Raw genomic sequence first — 22467 nt, 5'->3', positions numbered from 1 at the left:
AATGATTAACCCAAGCTGCTATAGAAGTATATTGTAGCCAATTATAAACTCATTTTAAATCTTTAATTTTTTAAGACGACGATGTTGCTTTGTACATCACAAAATCCATATTCATAGAATTACTCTATATTTTCAAAGTATGTTTACTTGGAAAAGACGATTCCAATAATTGAACAAGAATGTTGTGGCTGATTTTCAAACTGATTTTCTTTGAAAATTTTGAAATCCGAAGATCAAAACATACAAGAGGTGATCATATCTTAGATTAAATTTTGCCACAAATAATCTCCTCACACCAATGGAAGAAAGGCCTCCCTTGGACACATGTGAAGTCAAATGTTGGTTGATTGAACGATGATTACAATTTTTCCCAATTTAATTTGAAGTGAATGCTCCGCTCCATCTATGGCAAATCCAATCACACCCAAGGGTTCCATAAAAAAAATCGCATCTTGGGTCCCAATGAAGGAAATGCCTTTGGACAACCAATAAGAAAATTTTGAGGGGAAAAAAAAAGGGAAATGGTATTATATATTGTGATTATACAAACTGAAAGGGAAATGTGACAAGTCAAAATGAAGTTGATAGGAGAAATTATTGATAGGTTTCAAAGATTCCGAGATTGGTCAAACATGTTTCTATCGCGAAAAGACGTAGGTTCGGTCCACTTCAAGTTTTGTATTTGGTTTCATTCAATCAATCATTAATTTGATTCGGTTAAATATAGGGTAAATGGCTTTTAAATTCTCAAACTTAAACTTGGCTTTGTGTTCACTCAGAAAAAATAAGTGTTTGAATACTCTAATCTAAAAATAATAATTCTACGATTCATGGGTTTACATGTCTTTTATCGGATAAAAATCGATAAAAAATTTGAAAATATGATACTAATATATAATATTTAAGTATTTTCAAATCTGATACTAATATATCATGTTTTTCTAGGATAAAAATCGATACAAAACATTGAAGATGTGATACTAATATATGATATTTGACATTAATTTTCAGAAGGTACTAATATATGATATTGATACTCAAATGTTGAATAATAAATTTGTTCATTTATGCTATTTTTATCTTAATCAAATAAAAAGTAAGTACAAATATCATATTCAGATTAGATTGTGTAATAAGACCTTAATGATTGATATCCAATATTTTACGTTATTATACATCATGCATTGCACGATAATGGTAATAATAGTATAAGATTTTTACCCTATACACCAATGGCCACAGCTAATGATTAATTATTGTATAAAATCTGTTTATTTTTTTCAAGAAAAAAAAAATCCAGATTCAGGTATAAACTTGACTCCCGAAATCAAATAGCTAATTAAATAAGTCACCGAAGCAGGCTGGTCGAAATATAATTAAACTGCCATACATACATGCCTAATACTAGTCTTCTTCTTTTTCTTTTGTAGTTTTTCCAAATATATTATATATATAATTCAGTTTTTACATATATTAATTAACGTTATTTTCTTGTTTTCACTAATATATAATAATAAAATTTAAATAATTTTCTTAATATTCGAAAAAAAACAAAGTTTATATTTGAGTTTATAGTTTTTTAATAGTTAATAATAATTTTGAAATAATGACGTAGAAAACATGTAGAATTTTGAATATATTTGTGGGGTTAAACGTGAGGTAGTCCTGTGGCGCCGTCGAAGCAGTTGAAAATAAATAGTAAATTATTTAATTGAAATGGAGCAATCGACTGGCACGCCAGTTAGTACAGATACAAATGTACTGGTGTCTTATATTATTATTTCTATGTTTGTGACCTCATCGATGTTATTACAAGTTTGCATGAAAATTAATTTTTTTATATAAAAATCGTTTCCCAAAAATAGCATAATAAATCGGGGATGATATTTAAGCTCTATAATTTTATATTCACACTACAATATCACGCATTTTTAATTCACAAGGTGACAGTGATACAATTTATTATTCATTTTAACCTTTTGATTTGATATAATTGCACCTACTTAAAACTATAGCAAATATTTTTCCATTTTATTCATATAATTCCATAATATGATTTTTTATCCTTTTATTTACGTTTTCTCAATTTAATATCAGTAAAAAGTTTCTCTGAAAAAGCTAATCTTTTACATGAATATATAATTTAAGTAATTATTGTAACACATGATGATATATTCAATATATATTTTAGTATTTCCAACAAATAGAATGTTATTTATATTCAAAAATTCATTTAAAACTTAATATATTTTTTATTAGCTCTTTTGCCATAGTTTTCTGTACTTTTTCGTAATTTTAACATTATTAAATCAAAAATTGTTGAATAATAAAAACATTCAATAAACCCAAAAAATTTAATAAACTGGAAACCTTTTCAGCACACTAATGAATTTTTGGAATTTCAAATTAATATTTTATCTTTATTTTATTTTAATTTAGAGTTAATCACAGCAATTTTATATATATGAAAAATTAAAAAGGCTGGAATTTTCGAAAATTTTTCTGTTAGTCTTTTTAATTTAAAATTATAATTTATTATGTATTATATGGTACTCAATAAATACTTATTATATTATCATCGGTAAAAAATTTAAAACCATGGTGTATAACTTACTTAATAATAATCACTATTCTAAAAATATATACATCAGTCAAAGAATTATTGGCAATCTAGAAAAATATGTTATCTATAGATTAAATTTGGTTTGGTACAAAGTATGTTATTATTTAAATAAAAATTTCATAAAAATGTTTTAAAAATCGCGTGTTATTATTTTTATATCATGCAGCATAATAATTACTATACACAATCATATTCACATAAAAATTAGCATTTTCTAGAAAAACTTCTTAGTAATATCAAATCGAGAAAAAGGTAAATGAAAGAAAATTAATATCTATGTCATGGAATTATATAAATAAAATGGAAAGAACTTTAATCGGGTACAATTATATCAAAAAATTAATAAAAGTTTTTTATAAAGGGGCGTATAAAGATATTGGGAACTCTTAGTGTCCTTGTTTTTTTTCAATGGACTCATTTCAAATGTTACAATTATTTAAAATCCTAAACGACGATTATATAAAATTAATTTATTTATACATTGATTAATTAATTTAAGACAAAAATGGGATCAAAATTTTGATCAGAGATATAGCTAGCCTAGGCGTTTGATTGTTTTAATTAATTAATGTCTCTAACAAATTAATCATTTTCCAAAATAAATAATTAATTGGCCACGCTAATTGTGATAATTAGAGTTAGGACCACAATGGAAAATTTAGTTTTGGAGCTAAGCCATCGCTATGTTCCAAATGAGCTAGGCGTGTCACCTCCTTACAACTAATGTAGACTAAATCACGAGAAAAAGTAATACTCTTACATAATAAATAATATTTTTTCATGGATAATCTTCCTTGGCTCCGTCTCTAAATGTAACATGTGACGTTGAAGAAAAAGTAGCCGGAAGGTCTGTATATTTGTTTAATACTTGATCACTTTTCATACCCAAGTCCAGTGTCCACATAGTTGGCAGCCAGTAGTGACGAGATCGTCGACCAAACCATGTCAATTAGCGCACTTAGTTTTGTGCTTAAAAACATCCATTCAGCATTAGCCTCGCGAAGATTGATCCATGTAATTGGATTAAATATCTCACCAACATACGTTAAAGTTGCCTTAGAATACCAGTTTAAATCACTCAACTCTGAGAGGGATAAGCAATTCTGAGATTGTGAGTCTTCGTGCACTTTTTAGCTGCCTCTGGTGGTACTGGTTATATTACTTGTCGAGAATAAAAACCATCCATAAAGAAAGAGGAAAACTTAAAAGTGTGATGTCTTCTTGGCTATGATAGCTATCCGAAAACACGGCATGTCCGAGCATAGTGCATCAACCCAAAAACATACACAATCAGTGAAAAACAACTACATCAAAACACCGGTACGGAATCAAAGTAAGAAGAAAGACACACAGCTTGTCTTTTGCTGTTATCCCTACACGACGCTCCCCTATCAACTCGATGATGCCCGTTTATGCATCCGCTGTCTGATATTCAGCTCTATATCTGTGAACTCAATTTCTTTTTCCTGCTTGGCGTATACTGTCGAATTTCAGATGGACTTAACAAGAAACAAAACAATAGCGCATCGCTTGTCTTTTGATAAAACCTAGAGTGCGATTTTTATTTTTCGTATTAAGGTTGATGGTATTTTTATTTGAGAGAGGTTTGTACAAAACAGAAATTGGTGACAGTTTATAAATCAATGAATATAAATACTAGACATTTTGGCACTGCTGCACGTAACAACTTCGATCGATTGTATCAAGGGATAATCAATATGAGAATCTCTTGATTCATACTAATGAAGTGAGCACAAATAGTGTCTATTGAAATGTGTTCAAGCATAGAAGGTGAAGCTTATTCGCCTTAAAATTCACAAACATGCCATCTCACATTATGGTTATGTTGCAGATCATATTACCACTACCACACATAAGCATAATTGATTCTAAATTGTAGTCTCGATTGAACAACGAGCAAGATGTTCTAAATCAGCAAGTTTTCCACGGTTCCACACCTTGGCACCAAAAGGTGAGGAGTAAAAAGCACGTAAGACTTCAGGTTTCCTGAGAATCATTCTCGACAAAATCGTGTTCATAGATCTCATATCCAAAATCTGCGTCCTCGTCCTCCATTGTTCTCCCGAAAGTAAATTGTTTGGTTCCCATTGTAGTGAAAGGCATCAATCCAAATGCTCGGGCAGTCTTGATCTCACGTGCAATCTTCCTCTGTGCTTTGGCACTGATTCCAGTCTGCTCAAAAGTTGGAAAACAGTTAATGAAGAGCTTTAGCCATGTTTTGTTCAGTAGTTTAAGTCCAAGTAGAAAAAGCTATTGCTACCTTGCTCCTCTTGATGATAATACCAGCCTCGGTGAGGAAATTTGCAAGAAATCTCACATTCTGCACAGAAACTCGGGCTGAGTTAATTGACTAGCATTTTTTATCATCTTGCCGAGAATAATCATCACTAAATCAAACATCTTTTCCAAGTTATTTCATCTTGACGAGAAAATGGTGCGCATAATATAGAGAAAGGGTTAATTATTCTCTATGGCGACAAAATGGATCAGGCAATAAAATCTGAATTCCTGAAACTTTTTCAAGGAACAGAGAAAAGCTTGCTCAATCTTTCAACAATCCTCTCAACAAAAATTCAAAAAGGAAGGAATATTCAAATAGATAGTACTTCTAGACAAACACATGTGACATGCACAAAACCCGCATTCAAATAGAAAGAGGAAAAATAGAGGAAAGATAATAGTTATATGTCAAATCCGTACCCTGAAATCAGCCTTGCGTAATACTTCCTCCGTCGTCGTTTCGAACTTATTCCTCTTGCCAGGCCTGCGAACTCCAGGCTTTTTCAGGTCAAGATCCTATATAAATCAATGTAAATCATTATTCTGGTAAACATGACACCACAGAATACACAAAGAGCTAGTAAAGCAAAATGGTAACAAAAATTGAAGATCCTATCGACTTGAATAAGATTTCCAGACTCCAGTAGAGAAATTCATTTCGGTATTTACACCATAATAACAGCATGGGTCAGACATCAGTGGATGTTTCTATTTTTGTTCGCTCTTAGGATGTAGCACCTGGGATTAACAAATGTGCACGGGGAGATCTATTTATTCATTTACGTCAATTTCATAAGTAGGCACCTTTCAACGGACCTAGAATCACAACTCCCCATAACAAAATAGTAGTAGTAGTAGCTATTCAACTGCAAAACACATTAAGTGCAGAAAAAATAATATTAAACTATAAAACAAATGAAGTCTAGGCAAAATATCACAATACTAACAGATAATAATGTTGTCCAGAGTGGACTCTTCAACAAAAACAATATTAAAAATCTTATTCCAATAAGTTGGAAATGTTACTGTACAGTTCACACCTTGGTATCGTACGTCATCCCGCTCAATAAATTAACATCTGGTCTAAAAGCATAATTCTCTTGATTTACTTCAACAGGGTCATGCTCGAAATAGGTGGCTGCTTGCTTTAATTTATGGCTCATTCCATCATTTAATGTACTGAAACCATCATTTAGACCATCCAAGTGACCGGATCTGGCTCCCCCATTGAAGTTAGATCCAACTCCATGGCGGTCATAAGATTTCTCAGCTTTGTCAAGTTTTCGATAAAACGAGTTCATATGAGGACCATTCTTCTGACCAATGAATTGCTCGAAATCAAGAGACTCGGACGAGCCAAACTTATAATTGTCATCTATATCAGCAGAAAGTGAAATTGTTATTGTTCAAATCTTAGAACTACATTCAGTAAAAGATTACATCAAATAATCTAGTAATCAATCATCAAAACCCAGATTTAAAACATATTCAGCTGCGTAGCAGATCATGAAACATAAACTTAATTCCAAAGAACGAAATAACTGGAATATTCGATAAACTATGTCTGGAAAACAAGCTGTTCACACATTAGGTGAAGTGTCACTAGAACATGACAAAGGAATCTCATCTATCGCTAATACTTGCTAACTTCTTGTTTTTTTTAGTGAAAGATCGGATAAGAGATGAGCATATTCCTAGCAAACGCCAAAAATAATCCTCAAGCATATTCGAAGAACACCATTACTTTTTACAAGAAAGCTTCCACCCGTTAATATGTACAAAATAGAAAAGGCGTGATGACAGGAAGAAACTACTACCAAAAATTGGACTTGTTGAAAAATTCCGAATCACAAGCGACCTCTGAAATAGACTAGACAAATCGCCGTTCACAGACAACAACCTTCGAATCACTTTCATTTCACCTGTAAAACAACTGCCATTTTCTTCATGGATTTCTTAATTTGTTCAACAAAATTAAAACCACGAGACCAGAGATCAACGAATAAATCGACAAAATGAAGAGGGAGAACACAAAGTAGGGGAGTAAACAAACAATATCGAGACGAATAGTATAAAATTTGAATATTAGAGTTTGAGCTTGAAAAATATGTGATTTTCATTTGATCTCAAGTTCGATTCGAGGTATTCGAACCTTGATTCGAGCATAATAGAACTAACTATTCGAACCATAACTTGTGCTTATTTGAACTAAAGTAGTGTAACACCATAAAATGATGATGAAAAAAAATGTACAACAATTGGTGCATATGATAGAATGATACTAAGGCGAATAAAGTCTTCAGATATTAAACTCATACAGAACCGAGCCAATACCAAATTAATGGCCAAAAACTAACTGTATCTAGAATCTGAATCTAAACTAGGCAGAGTTTTATCTCTTGCTAGTGCTACCTTCCAAGTCAAGCTGCAGTTGATTTACATGTTAAAACAAAACACACAAAATTCCAGAAATAAAATAAATCCACCTTTTCGACCAGTACAAAAATCAATAGAGTAATTGCAGTAAAATATAAATTTTCCATAAAATTAAAAAATGACAGATTAAAAAATAACAGCACCCGTCCATTGAAAGGCCAGAACTAACAAGAAAAAGGCTTTAACTAAAATTCAGGAAATCAAGAATAATTATCGACAGTTTTTGGATCACGATTAACTATAATTGACTCTCAACCATTAGACGTGGATTCTTTGAAACAACACTAAAGAAAATAACTTGAAAGCTACCAATAATGGTCACTCCAAAGCAAAAGTTACATGGCTAGTTTGGGTTACTTTCATCTCGAAATTTTAGCAAGAATCCAATCTGGTGTACGAATCCAATTAATGCATGACACCATACAATTATATTCCATTAAGAAAGTATGATAACAAAATAAACAAAAAACAAATAGAGATTTGGACAAACCCAAAAGAGAAACAACCTTAAAAATATGAATTGAATTAAATACTAAAAAAGAGTAAAAAAATAACAAGAGTGAAGTAAGTTGCCTACCGTTCCAGGTTTATGGAGAGGTTTTTCAAGACCAAATAGGCACCCACGTCAGAAGTGCGCTGCGGAAATGCCCTGACTCCCACCCTACCCGACAGATACCTGTGACTGCAGCCATCGCCCATTCATATCGTTTCAACTTTCAAGCACAAAAAAAAGAGATTGAGGATCGAAAAGAGAGACATGCAATCATACGAAACGATCTTAGCTTCTTCTTCGATAATCGGCGATTAACCGGTGAGGACTGAGGAGCGAGGAGAGAGGCGGCGTAGCGAAGAAGTAGAACCTGATTCAAAGCATCTTGGGTCCGTTCTTTTCGGCTCGATTTGGCAAGGCCCATTAAGCCAAATTATCCAGAAATATATTGGGCCGAGGCTTTGAATGAGTCCATTATTCACAAATCAATAAATATTTTCCCATATTATATTCCGTATTTTTTTTCTTAATTTATTAATATCCTCAAAATAAAATTATTTTTCTTGGTACTATTTTGAATGTTATAAACCGATTTTCACTACCCGATCAATATTTCCGGTTCAAATTAATAAATAAAAGCCCCTATCATTTACTACCCAATTTCGACGGTCTCCAAGTTGAAACACATAATAATTTAGGCAGTGGGGGTAGGGATGGCAATGGGTCGGAGCGGGGGCAAGTTTGTTATCTCATCTCTATGCTCGAATTCAATCTCTAACCCATACCCGTCCCAATCTCCGTTTTTTCGGGTTCGGAGAATCATCAAATCCGAAATTTTGGGGATCAACTTCTCATCCCCGTCTTCATCCTCGTTTCAAAAATATTAATATAGTAAAATGACGACGAATTTAGAGATTTTTTTAAACCAAAACATATTATTATCTATTATTGTTAGAGATAAAATTAATATTAATATCAATATCAATATTAATAATAATAAGATTATTAATATTTTAAATAATACTATTATTTTATTATTGATATTAATTTCGTGGTGAGTTCGAGATTTCGGGGATGAGGATAGTAATCCTATATCCGTCCCAAATTACATCGGAGATTTTAAAAAATCCACGAAGCCGAACCCCAAACCCAAACCCGAAAAAATCGGGGATCCCCATCCCCGTTTCGGGTTTTCTCTGCGCGGCCCCAAAACCGTGGGGTCCCTACACTACAAAAAAAAATAAAAATTTAGCGACGGTTTAACGGTCCGTAACAGTACCGAGCGTCGCGTTCTCAAAGCGACTGTTTTCATCTCCCGATTGGAACATGGACCTAAACATGGTATCAGAGACCGGGTTCCACCGTTATGTGTTGAACTGCCTATAATTAGGCCACTCGTTCTGCCCATCATTGGGTCATTTGTAAACTACACGCTCTAGATGTTCATTTCTGGGCGTGAGAGGGATGTGTAAATTGTCCCACATCGGTTGGTTAAATAACCTTTGAGTGGTATATATGAGCTTGGACAATCCTCCCCCTAGAGCTAGCTTTTGGGGTTGAGTTAGGTCCAAGTTCCAATCTTAACAGTCGCTTTATAGCGACGGTTTTTTTGAAGAAGACCGTCGCTCCGTAGCGACGGTTTACACGACAACCATCGCTAAAATATTAGCACTGTCGCTATATTAAGTGACGGTTTGTATACTCGTCGCTATAATAAGCGACGGTTGTTTTAAAACCGTCGTTATATTAAGCGACGGCTTATGTAAAAACCGTCGCTATCTTAATCGGCGGGTTTTTAAAAAAACCGTCGCTTCATATAGGGACGGTGTGTAATAAAGTCCCACCTGATGCACACCACGAAGAAATATAAATATTAAACAAAAATTAATGTATTAGTTTTACACAAATAAACAAATTACTACGCAAAAATTAAAATTATGTATTAAATTTCTCTGTAAAAAAAAACTTTAAAACCTGATGTTGCGCGAAGATATGCCTACTTCTGCGTAACGCTGGAAAATCGTACCGAGTAACAAATCTACAAAATAAATACGAAATAGTTAGTACAAAATAAAAAAACGAAACTTCAAAAAATTTATAGAGATTCGTTACTACCACAGAGATAGGCGAAAATCGATTAAGAAAAAAGTTGGGAATGGCGGTATATAAAGATTCAAAGCGACGGTTATAAAAACCCGTCGCTATTTCCCACGGTTATAACGTTGAGCGTCGCTAATAGCGACGGCGAGTTCAGAAACCGTCGCCGATCTTAACGCCGACGGTTTCTGCAAATCCGTCGCCGATTCATATTTGTATATTTCTTTTATATAGCTTCTTTTATATAACGACGGTTAACATAAAATCGTCGCAATAATTTGCGACGGTTGGTCACACTGTCGCAATATTAGCGACTGTTTTTAAAAAACAGTCGCTAAAATAGTGACGACATCTTTTATACCGTGGCTAAAAAAACGAAGGGTTTTAGTAAACCGTTGCTTTTTATATTTAGCAACGGTTTTACCACTCTTGTCGACCGTTCATGGCATGGTTGGCTAGCTTCAAACAAAAGAAAAGGAAGAAGGTAAGAAAGATCGTTTAATGTAGTTGAAATAACTGAATTTTCAGCGACGGTTAGGAAAATATCGTCGCAAGTTTAGTGACGGATAAAGAAAATCGTCGCTAGTTAATCCGTTTTTTTAAAATGCTAATTGGGAGTATTTGACTGAATTAGCTTATAAGCTCTGGAATTATATTTCGTAAAATTTTCCAAAAACGTCTTATAAGCTGTCAAATAAATTGTTTGACATATAAGTTGTTTTTAAAAAAGTTTGATATCCCGACTTATATATTTACAGTGTGTTTGGCGACTAGGATTTGACAGGATTTCGTGGTATTTGGAATTGGATTTGAAAATTCAAGTATTTGAAATTCCATTTGGTGTTTGGTTTAAAATTTAAAAATAGTATTTACAAATTCATTTCTTGTTTGGAGAAAAAAAGGATTCGAATTTGGAATTTTAAAATGTTACTAAACTACCCTTAGAAATCATATAAACATAAGTAACTAAAAAAATTTAGAAATTAATAATTCTTCTCTATTATTTGTATTTGTAAATTTAAAAAATAACTATTATTTATTAATTATAGTGCACATAAAATAATAATTAAAAAATCATCAAACAACTTCAAACTTTAACATGAAATTATTTATTAAACGTAAAAAAAAGCAATGATAATTACTATAATTTTTATTATATTAATTAGTAAATAATACAAAAAACTTATAAAATTTAAACGAAATCTTTCAACTTCTAAAAAATTAAAAAGAAAAAAAAGTCTAACTATTTAGAAATTTTTGATGGAGAATGATGTGTTGGATAAAAAAATAATTTTATGTTTTTAAAATCCAAATCCCACCAAATCTTATCAAATTTGATGGGCTTTGGATATACTTGTAGAAATCCCATGAAATCCTAAGCAAATTCGAATCTTTTTTTTTTAACGTCTTGCCAAACAGCAAAAATAGGATTTTGAAATCCAAATCCCATGAAATCCTCCCAAATCCTGGTTGTCAAACACACTGTCGAATAATCATTTTATATTTAATGTTAACACTGAGATTTGAATCAACTTAAACTTAAAAACTTGCTCAAGAGGATGATCGTTAAAGTTTATATATGTAACTATCATGGATTTTATCTCATTGATGTGAGACAACTAACAATGAATAAAAGGACTGAGTTAGCTTTTGAGATTGTGATAAGCCAAAATATCAATCTTAACATGTAATGACCTATGTCTTTTTTATAATTATCATAAGAGAAAAGATAATATAATATCAAACATATCAATTATATATTTCATTATCTTATTTTATCTAAATATTTTAACAGTTTATTTTTAAAATAAAACCAAATAACTATAAAACAAATTATAAAACATAAAAATTTATAAGATATTTTAAATAAATTTAGCTAACACACATCTAATTTTCTAACATTTTATTTTATGAAAATTATGTCTTTTTATTACTTTTTTAAATTTCGCGAGCTTCTGAAATCTTTTAAACCTTTCTTTGGAAAAAAAAAAAACAAAAACAAATAATGGTATACGACGTGGCGACTAATAATTGGAAGGAACACGTTGTACGACCCCACACACTGCAATTTTATTTTATTTTATTTTATTTTCTGTTTTGAAAGAGAAAAAACCGAAGGAGAGACGCTGCAAAGGATTCAGCGCTACCATGGCTTACGTTGAGAGAGGTAATTTTGTCTAGTATTAATATTATCAATAAATTTTGATTTTGATTTTGATTTTGATTTTGAGTCTTCCGATTATTTAATGAATTCCATTTTGATTTGGAAATTTGGGTTCCTATTTTTATTAGTATGACGAGCCTTTTTCTTTATTTAACTGTTCGTTGATCGTAATTCTCCCAAATACATATTGAATTGCGTTGTGTGTGAATATGTATTTGTGTCGGCTAAAATTAGTGGATAATCATCTGAATAAATTGACCGCTTAATGATTTCAATTGTTCATGCTTTATAAGAAATGGTCTAATACGTTCTATACAAGTAGTTTTTTCAAGATTGGGCCTATATTTTTAAACTAGTAAAAGGCTGATTCATAAAGTATCTTGAGTTCTTAATGATTAAATGTGATTTGCTTAAATATAGAACGCAAATTGTTTCTCTCTTTTTTTATCTGGAAAAAGGATGTAATCTTTGAAGGATTTCTCTTTCTAGATGGAAAGTTTCGATTTTGAAGGAACCATGATCTCCTTAGACCATTCTTGTGCTTTTCCTTGTGTATAAATTAGTTGCTTGTTTATTTTCAAGCATATCATCTGTCTCTGAAGCACCTTATTTCGTGTTTGAAATCACACATTTGTTTGTAATGTTTGGTTCTACATGCTCTCTTTTATGTGATTATTTGATTTTAACACAAGGGTTCGATGGTGTCATGTCCTTGTTTGCTAGTTTCTCTGACCCTTTGACTTTACTTGAACAATTCTTTTGTGTGCTTTGTTGGGTTTTAATTCTTAATTTTTTGTTCTTCCTTGTTAGCATTTGAGGATGAGAAAATGGAAAAAATGGATGCTGTTAATTTGTTTCATTAAACCGGTCGGCCATCAGAAATGAAGACAAATTATTCACTGTATGGCTATAATTTAGTGGTCATCCGTATTTACTTATTTTGAGTTGGGTTACTGATTGCATTGGAGCAGTAGCTAGTGTAAAAGATCTTATATCAGCGATTATAATTCCGTTAACTCCTGAAACATTGGGGAGAAATAGAGATGGGAACTTAGGAATCTGTCAATAAAGCAGTGAAGTACATTTTTGTTCAGTGGAGTAATACCGCATATTCGATCAATTTGGGAAGAAGCGATGATTTCAAAGATATCCATTATATACATGTAATTTATTCATCTATCCATGCTGTTAACATATTCTCTGGCCAAATGAATTTTCTTTTTCAGGTGTTGTTAGATCTAAGAGATCATTCTGGCGGTTAAAAACAATAGTGGATTTCTTCTGGTCCATTATAAACTTCATTGGGGTGTTTTTTACGACAATGCTTTCGGTAATCTCTAGCTCCAACTCAAACATTTCCCGTTAATGCTTTAATTGGATGCTCATTTCTCCATACCTTATATGCAGATGGAAAAATCTGATGCTTATAGAAAAGGATCTGGTGCTAGCAAGAAATGGGATGGTGGTGGCCCCGGAGGTCCCGGAAGTGGTCCATATGGTGGTGGGTCACGCGGGCCACCTCGTGGAATGGATAATGTTCGAGGGATTGATCACAGTAAGTTTTTTCACCTTTCTTTATTTGAAATAATCTTCCGATCCCTATACCCCTTGTTCTCAAATTTTGACTTCTCCAATTAACTATTGTTCCGACCCTCAGGCTCCCTTCCTGCATGTGGCTCTTGCTGTGGAGGTTGAAGCGGCCTACAACGATCTAGACATATCACTGTCTCGTCGCGTACATTTCTGTAACCGCGCACTTTGTGGATTGTTAAATAGACATATTACTTGGAATCAACCATATGTACGACTTCATACCTCGGTTGAAATACACACCAACTTTATTTGTTTAAAACTTTTACTTGTTATTGGGATATTTTGTATTTGTGATTGAAACTGTGAGTCCCTAGAGATCATCTTAGTTAGGCATTTATGCTTCGATCAGGTATATACAACTCAGCATAAATCATATTTTATATTTGGGTGTTATCCCCCAAAAAGTTTTAAACATTGCAAAATTAGAATCCAGAACTCGTCATTCATCTTCTAAAATAAGTACATGTATGAATTTTGCCAGAAATCAGTCGCGTGATTAACTTGACACCGTGAACAACTAATGTCATATGGCCTCGAGTGGGTCTCATGTGAGACCTGTGAGAAGGGTCAACCTACCCATATTCACAATAAAAAGTAATACTCTTAGCATAAAAAATTATACTTTTTCATGGATGATCCAAATAAGAGATCCGTTTCACAAATTCGACCCGTGAGACCGTCTCACACAAGTTTTTGTCTATGGCTTGAATCGGTTCCCAATTGCCCTCTATTTTTTCTGGTCCAGCCCCACGTGGGTTAGCCGAGTGTAGTAGTACTTGAAAGTAAATGAAGTTTCCAAATGAATACAATTTGTTGTTTTGGTGGTTATGTTTTACGATACCATGGGAAATCCAAGTTTCAATCTTATTTTCGTTATATATAATTTAAACTAATGCTCCATTCTAAGAGTGAGTCTCATGTGAGACCGTCTCACGGGTCATAATCCGTGAGACGGGTCAACCCTACCTATATTCACAATAAAAAGTAATATTTTTAGCATAAAAAGTAATACTTTTTCATGGGTGACCCAAATAAGAGATCCGTCTCACAAATACGACCCGTGAGACTGTCTCACACAAGTTTTTGCCTCATCCTAATGAGCGTGTGAAGCCATTGCACGGGACACATGCGGTGGTGACACTGACACAGCCTGGCTTTATTGAATGCCTGTTTTCTAGAGTAGATGCTTGGTTTTCAAATTAGGTTGCCTCAGTTTTTAGTTTAGTTATTAATTAATACATCAACTCGACTTCTACAAATAAAAGGGTTGTTGAGTGGTGTTTGAGAAATGATCAAGACTCCGATTATCTCTGCCAAAATTTTCTCGAACGACTTTGTTACACAGAGTTTACCTGATATCTGTATGAATTAATTTGCGAGTGTTTCAGTACGATAAATACCGAAATGTGAATAAAATACAAAAAATTATAACTTCTACTCGAGCAATTGTAAGCCTCCGCTTTGACTATGTGTCGAATTGAAAGAAAGATTCAACAAATGATAATAGAACTAATTCATTTCAAGATAAACTTTAATTTACAACTAGAATAAGATGAAAACTAGCTCTAGCTAGAAGCTAGAAGTGATAATTTGTGGAATCTAGAAATAAAGCTAAAATTCTGAACTTAAAAATTGCAAAAATTAGTTGCAGAAACTTTGCTCATGTTGTGTGATGATTGTTGGTGGGGGCTTTTTTTCAGTGTTCCCGGACTTCTATTGCTTGGTTCCTTGTATCAGTTCCTTCAACTACTGCTTCCTACTACCAGAACATGGTTAACTCGACCCTATCCATGTGGGCAGTGCCCCCACAGGATCTCAGCCATTGATTTTACATAGTGATTAAATTTAGGTCTTTGATCACCTCATGGGGTGTATGTGTGTTTAAATCTGGGCCTTTGATTACCTCATGGGGGCAGTGCCTCACAAGGTAGGGTGAAATGAACCCCAGAACATGGGGCAGCAAACTCCTCCTCTTTCCTCCATTATCTTTCACCCTTTTTGCCCCAAATTCACATTCAAACTACCGATATGTTAGCTCAAGATATTATTCAGTATACACTACGGGTTCCATTTTAAAAAAAATGTGATAAAAGCATGTTAATATTTTTTTCAATTAATTAATAATGGTGAGATCGTTTCACAAAAATTACCTAAATTGAAGGAGTATTTACAATTTCAACAAAAAAAAATTCCTCAATCATCACTTAAAAAAAATCAGTGTGTTTCTTAACTCAAAATTTCGAAATTTGTGTCCAAATTTTGAAAATATAAAAAATATTCGTTCATAGGCAATAAACTATGTAAACTATTTTCCCTACATACAAGTCATGCAACACAGTTACACATACGATATCAAAAAGTACGTAGCACCTAGATTCACCGAAAACCACGAAAATATGGAGGTAGAAAGAGTGCAATCCCTATATAGCTTCACTCTCCAAGCACATGGACACGATTCCTCCAGTTCGTCCGGTCAGAGAACGAGCAGCCGACGGCCACCAACCTGCACGGGGTGGTGCTGCAGGTCCTGGTCGTCCATCTCGATCAGAAATATCATTCGAACGATGAAGAAAACCTGATCAAACTCGTGGCTGAAGCCATCAAAGAATGGGTGATTTTCCAGGTGGTGAATCATGGAATCCCGGACGCTATCATTATATACATATTGGGGACAAAAACTTTGAGGTACGTGTGCATAACATCATTTTTTCCAGCATTTGATTGGAGACATGTTGCCCAAAGTGACATGCTAGTATCAACGATCAGGATTCTGCTCTCTTGGTCAATTCAATCGGGGATTGGATTTTACTTTAAAAAAAATTTGAGAAATAAATATTTAAGGTTTACGGGGACACCTTGACATCTACCCAGCTCATTAATGTATGTACGTAAATTTGAATAGCCAGATATTATTAAGCAATGGAAAATACGAGGCTGTGCTCCAAAGATCCACTGTGAACAAGGACCAAACCAGGTGTGTCTTGGCCTATTTTTATAGAGCCGTCTCCAAAGTCCGAAGTTGGGCCTATCGCTAAGCTTTCAGACGATGGGCTACCAAAATATAAGCCCAAGAAATATAAAGACTACGTTTATGCAAGCTCCACAAGGTTCCCCAGTGATCGGGGACAATGGTGCGGGTTTTACCAAATCCGACACTCTTCCCGTTTCATTTTAGACCCAACAAAATTCCATGACTCGTCTCAGACCTGCTTGAGACCTTATCGATCGGGATTCGGGTCTACCACCATCTAGCAACCCCAAGCCATTGCCGATTCTCTTTGATAATATTAAAATAATAAAGTTTATCTATTGCAATTTTCGTGCCTTATTTGTCCTTTTAACATTCTCCCCGATTAAAATTATTTTTTGCACGAGCATTTAAATTGCTTTATTTTTTTTCCCTAAATGGTTAAATTTTTAACACAAAAACTGTTTTGAGACGGTCTCACAGATCAATTTTGTGGGTCGAATCTCTTATTTGGGTCATCCATGAAAAAGTATTAGTTTTTATGCTAAGAATTTTACTTTTTATTGTAAATATCGGTAGGGTTGACCCTCTCACAAATTAAGATTCGTGAGACTGTCTCACAAGAGACATACTCAAGTTTTGAAATAAGTTTTTTGTAAAAAAAATATTTATTGAATAGAAAATTGTGTTTTTTTCCCAAAAAAAAAAAACCCATTCAAGCAACAGCTGCCACCATATATAAAAGGCCAAGACATGCTTGGAACTTGTAATTAATAATAGGGATCGGAGAATGATTTTAATAGTTCTAGATGATTCGACATATTGTGTTGCTCACCTAATACTTATAATTTTATTATAATATTTTAATAAAATTTAAATCAGTAGACTCGACAGAAAAATAAAAAATTAAAGCCAAGGAAGCAGAACTTTTTCAAAGGAGTCCTGATTCAGAAAATGGACTTATGGATACACTCTAGTCATTTGGAATTTTTCTCCTAATTTTGTAAAGGAAACTTTTTTTATTTCAATATCGTAAATTGATATGTCTTTGGTTTAGTAATGTAATTTGTCAAAACTCGATTTCATCGACTAACTTGAATATTGTTTGTTCGACACCAATATTCTGATCTTGTGCAAGCCTCTATTGCCCATTTTCATACTTACTTAAGTACAAAAATGATTAAAATTATAAGTTCCCCTATGACAGCTAGTTCTTAATAAAAATGAAAGCGAGGAATTAAATTGCCAGAATTAAGTCCCGATTCCATTGTCCCTCCACACCACGAAAAGGGACATGTTGGGAGGTCCGAAATCACATGAAAGACTAGTGAGTGAGTCGACTTTGATGGGTTGAAAAGTGTTTTTTTTTTTTTCACTTTTTTTTTAAAAAAAAAAGAGACGTGGGGAAGGCAAGAAATAGGGGCCCGAATCCATGTGCCTTATCCTCACTGAGAGCGTTGCAGACCTGAATTGATGATCAAAGATTTTGGTTCTCTGCATCATATGCTTACAATGTGTGTAAATCCAAGACATGGATGGATTTTAGGAATTTGGATAAATATTTATGATAACCAAGTTCAATGGATTGGCTTGTTTGTTCTTGTTATGCCATGCCAAAAGTTGGATAGGGACTCGTGTGTCTGTGTGTGTGTGTGAGGTGGGTCATTTTCGTTTCTTTATTCGGTCGAATTATTTATAGACTAACTCGTCAAAGTTTGATTATTGTACATTAGCTTCTAATATTCGAATATTTTTGGTTCAATCGCTTATAAGTCGACAAATTTTTTTATCTTACGTCAGCATGCATTTTTTAGTGTTATATCAACGATTGAACTAAAATAATATAGAATACTTAGTGTACCAAAACTCATTAGTTCCTGTTATCTCTATCTATCTTGTGATATTTCTATGTTAGGTATTATATATACAAAGTTTGATTGGGTTGATTGAATTATTTCTTTTGAAATTATGGTTTATTTAATCAATATACAAATTCCGACCAGTTTTATTTTTATAGTGAAAATATTATTTTTCCTTAAATTTTTTCTTCGTAATTATAAGGTTAGCGACATGATAAAATTCATTGATCACGAGTTTAGCTGATTGGAAGATTTAATCCAAATTTTATTTTGATAAAATCATGTTTAAAGCTTAAATTATTTGATTACACTTTAATAATGATTGTTAGCTGTATTTATTTTTATCTTGTAAAAAAAAAAAAAGAGGTGATGTTAGCTTGTCAAACCAAGTGGTCCATTGGAGAAATCGCCAAACAAAGATTTGAAAAATTAGGAAAGAATCAATGTCGCATTGACTCGACATCACACGTGGGTTCTAACTTCTAAACATTTTAAAGTCGCTACTCAAAAGATCAATCTTCTTTTTTTTTTTAAAAAAAAGATAAAGATCTTTATTTTTTTTCAAAAATAAAAATCAGATGTTGCAAGATCCCATTCTCATCAAAATTATATATATATATATATATATATATATATATATATATATATATATATATATTTTTTTTTTTTTTTTCTTTTCCCATGAATTTCATCTCTAAAAAAATAAAATATTATATTATGTTTTAATTTGTATATAGAAAAATATATTTTCTTTGTAAAATACAGGAAAAAAAATTTAAGAAAGGGTGCATTATATATATAAATGAAAGATGGAATAATCAAACATTAAATATATTCCCAAAAAAACAAAGGGAATTACACCACATAAAATGAACACACATACATGTTAAAGGAAATCATTACAAGAAAGAGTAATTATAGGAAGAAAAAAGATGTTACAAATGACAGCCTTTTACACACTTATAAATCCCATATTGTAATGTAAATTTCTGTCTTATATTAATTCTAATTAATACCATTAATTCTTGATATCATATTATATAATAATCTAATTAACCAACAATCAAGCTTTAATTATGCTTAGGGCATTGGTAACATTTGGTGAAGAGTCCAAAAGTATCAATCTGATGAACAAAATTGACCATGCTAGCCCAACCACCAAATCCAAACCCTACAATAAAAACCCATGCCACCACAAATATGTTCACTGAATACGAGCCCACCCACCCTCCAACAAGTTTTGGAGGTCTCTCCACTGCATTCTGTCAAAAAAATAAAATTAAAAATTAAATAATGTAATTGTATAAAGGAAATCGAGGGCCGCACATCGAAGACAGATATAGATCGGAGAAGATATTGTTATAATTTATTTTCAAACATGAATTGTTTACTACTGTATATAAAAAGTATTTCTTGAAAGTATTTTCAGACCAAACTTTCTTTTGTATATGTTTTCCTCGACTTTTTTGTTTTGTGGGGGTGGAGGAAACGCATGCGTTGTCTATTTCATTATCTGCCTAACATTAATTTCAAACTGATGATAAAGGTAAATCAAGAATCGCATGATTCAACTAGTTATTGATAGAAAAAAGTAATATTTTCTGAAAAGATTTTTGTTTGTCTTGAATAAAATCAAACGTATGGATACCTCTCTGGCAGAAGCAGAAGCAAAAGTGATCATGTGAGCCAATGCAGGAATTATGTACACGGTGAAGCTAACAAGCAAAGATCCGACAGTTGAGTTAATTGGTCCGAAAAATGGAAATATAATGGCCTAGAAACCATATCGGAATAACCACTGGTAATCTCGCTATGGCACGTTTCAACAAGCTTTTTGTTTCGTGTACCCCGATGAACTTCTCCCACACGAAGTACAGAGGGGTGCAAGCGAATCCAAACGTAATAAACTGCACAGAAAGTAAGAATTCAATTTTATTCAATGACCACATTATATGCTTATGCTACGAGCATAGATGTTACATATATTAGAAGGTGGACTGGGATTAATCACTGCTCGTCCTGTCAGATCTCTTCTTGATTATGCTCGAATTATACCTGATGAATGAGCATAAGGATGACAGCAGTGTCTCGAAATCGAGTTTTTGGTAGCAAAGCAAAGGCATTGGATCGGTTGAGGAGCATATCTCCGAAAGCCCAGTAAACAGCACTGGCTGATGGCAGGGTTAAAGTCAACACATAAATTGTTGCAATCAAGTATATTAGCTTGAACCTCTGTGGCTTCCACATTGCATGCATTATTTCCCTATATTAGTAGTTAAAAACAAAGAGCAACAAGTTCCAAAGTTCAGTTTTTGTACATAATCTCTTGCAAGGACTTCTGAAATTATAGAAAGTTCAATCTTTACGCTCTCATCGAACCCGCTGATCAGTAACAACTTATCAAGCTCTATGGTCAATCAGTGGATTAACCATAAGAACCATGGCATTTTTTTTGGAACTGTTGTATATTAAAACTTGGTAGGGAACTTACACTGTCACAGCATGGCCCCCAAATGTATAAAGAATATTTGTAGCCCCAGTAAAGTACAGAACCATTTTGGCAGGTGCCGAGTGCTGCACTCCCTCAACCTTGATTCACCAAAATTTATTCTAAATGATTTATATGTTGATCAATTTAAAAAGAACCATGTTGATCGAGCCAAATGTAAACCTGGTTTAATATATAGACATATATATATACAGTAATCTGATCAGCAAATATTGATGAGAAAAAAACATTTCACCTGTCCATGGAGAAGGGAAGCTATGGTCAGGTACCAGGCTGTGTAAGTTGTCATAATTAGGCCTAAAAATGACCAAATTCTGTAATTGTGGAATGAAGGGATAAACACAGTGGTGGCACAACATGCTCCAAACACGTATGTCCAAGTTCTCTTATCAAGATTGTCATTTATGTAATAGATGTTACTGCAAATCCAAACATAAAATTATAAACATATATAGAATTATTACAACAAATAAAAGAAAAACTCCTACTCGGATCGGCCATGAGATGATCCTTCATGAATTTTTAGAAAAAATATGTATAACTCGATAGATCCATGTGAGGAAGTACCTTGCACATGCTATGAGCTGAATGACAGATCCAAATAAAAGAAAAGTGCAGTTGAAAAAGAGGCCTATGTTTCTCCAATGCTTTCCAAGTAACCCATCAAGAACTTCAAACCACTGCAGATAACCCAATCACATTTTCATCATCAGCTTCAAGAATATGCTAATGAAATTTAGATAAGAAAATTGTCGAGTAGAAAAAAATATCAAAACCCCTCTCAGATCAAGAAAAACTCGAGAGAAAAAAAAGAAGCTAAAAGACAAAACTACAAAAAAATTATATGATTAGCCACTGTTTTGATTAATACCTGAATTACATGATTTCTAAAATCAACCTTCTCCCTCTCCTTCCTAGTTCTGTATTCTACATAGAGAACACTGATAAGGTAAGCCGTCCAGCTTCCCATTAAACCATAGAACAGTTGGAAGGTAATCCCAGAAACCATCCCAAGTTGGGAAAATGAATAAGGCAACGTTAGCAGTACTTGTGCAACCTGTCCATGTAAATAAATAGATTATCATAAAAAAAACATCGAACTAATTCATTTCATACAATTGCTGCAAGAAAGCACCATACAAATTACAGTGATAAATCTACATAAGCAGCCAGAAAAACTAGCTTAAAATGTGCCTGATTAGAAGCGCAGCTGAACCATGCATCATAAACTGAACCACCATGCCAAAACAGCTTCGATAACTTGCTCTTAGTAGAGCTGGATTCGGTTTCTTCTTCCTTCTCCATCTCGACGTAGTTTCCGGCTACTACAGTCTCCACTTTCTCCGAAGCCATGGCTGCTGAACTATGGTCACTTTGTGTGAGAGGAGATTATGAGTGAAGTGTTCCTCCCTTTTCTGTAGTTCTTT

At 33.2% G+C, this 22467-nt stretch overlaps 3 protein-coding genes across 6 annotated transcripts; 1 reads left to right on the top strand and 2 right to left on the bottom strand.

Annotated features, from left to right (window-relative positions):
• Positions 1-4304: 4304 nt before the first annotated feature.
• On the bottom strand, positions 4305-8698 carry LOC140832563 (uncharacterized). 4 transcript variants are annotated; one of them, XM_073196651.1, is made up of 7 exons: positions 8118-8259; positions 7938-8042; positions 6742-6846; positions 5965-6299; positions 5345-5440; positions 4905-4964; positions 4305-4816 (listed from the first exon to the last, which is right to left on the bottom strand). In XM_073196651.1, the coding sequence occupies exons 3-7, from the start codon at positions 6839-6841 to the stop codon at positions 4622-4624; spliced, it is 786 nt and encodes a 261-aa protein (XP_073052752.1). In that variant the 5' UTR covers positions 6842-6846; positions 7938-8042; positions 8118-8259; the 3' UTR covers positions 4305-4621. The 4 variants fall into 4 exon arrangements, with proteins under 4 accessions (XP_073052752.1, XP_073052754.1, XP_073052751.1 ...); XM_073196653.1 differs by having other exon boundaries at positions 7938-8036; positions 8118-8236; XM_073196650.1 differs by lacking the exon at positions 7938-8042 and having other exon boundaries at positions 8118-8698.
• A 3253-nt stretch (positions 8699-11951) lies between these two features.
• LOC140831650 (uncharacterized) lies at positions 11952-14004 on the top strand. Its single transcript, XM_073195397.1, has 4 exons — positions 11952-12114; positions 13338-13441; positions 13519-13666; positions 13769-14004. The coding sequence occupies exons 1-4, from the start codon at positions 12096-12098 to the stop codon at positions 13804-13806; spliced, it is 309 nt and encodes a 102-aa protein (XP_073051498.1). The 5' UTR covers positions 11952-12095; the 3' UTR covers positions 13807-14004.
• A 5342-nt stretch (positions 14005-19346) lies between these two features.
• LOC140832562 (auxin transporter-like protein 3) lies at positions 19347-22467 on the bottom strand. The gene is given in 9 exon segments (XM_073196649.1): positions 19347-19793; positions 20180-20305; positions 20307-20438; positions 20587-20794; positions 21023-21120; positions 21276-21459; positions 21608-21720; positions 21912-22097; positions 22235-22467. Coding segments are annotated over 9 exon segments (1398 nt in total). The 5' UTR covers positions 22394-22467; the 3' UTR covers positions 19347-19601.

The sequence above is a fragment of the Primulina eburnea genome, chromosome 5 (genome assembly GCF_022965805.1).
Source record: "Primulina eburnea isolate SZY01 chromosome 5, ASM2296580v1, whole genome shotgun sequence".
In the NCBI taxonomy this organism is placed as follows: domain Eukaryota; kingdom Viridiplantae; phylum Streptophyta; class Magnoliopsida; order Lamiales; family Gesneriaceae; genus Primulina; species Primulina eburnea.
The sequence above is the reverse complement of the archived record's forward strand: the minus strand, read 5'-3'. Positions and strand labels throughout refer to the sequence as shown.

Coding starts and splice junctions, on each gene's coding strand:
- LOC140831650 (XM_073195397.1), top strand. Junction 13,442..13,518: donor TTTTTACGACAATGCTTTCG/GTAATCTCTAGC, acceptor CCTTATATGCAG/ATGGAAAAATCTGATGCTTA. Junction 13,667..13,768: donor TGTTCGAGGGATTGATCACA/GTAAGTTTTTTC, acceptor TCCGACCCTCAG/GCTCCCTTCCTGCATGTGGC.
- LOC140832563 (XM_073196650.1), bottom strand. CDS start 8,274: ATGGGCCTTGCCAAATCGAGCCGAAAAGAACGGACCCAAGATGCTTTG. Junction 6,300..6,741: donor TTCAACAAGTCCAATTTTTG/GTAGTAGTTTCT, acceptor CTGCTGATATAG/ATGACAATTATAAGTTTGGC. Junction 5,441..5,964: donor GGATGACGTACGATACCAAG/GTGTGAACTGTA, acceptor TGATTTATATAG/GATCTTGACCTGAAAAAGCC.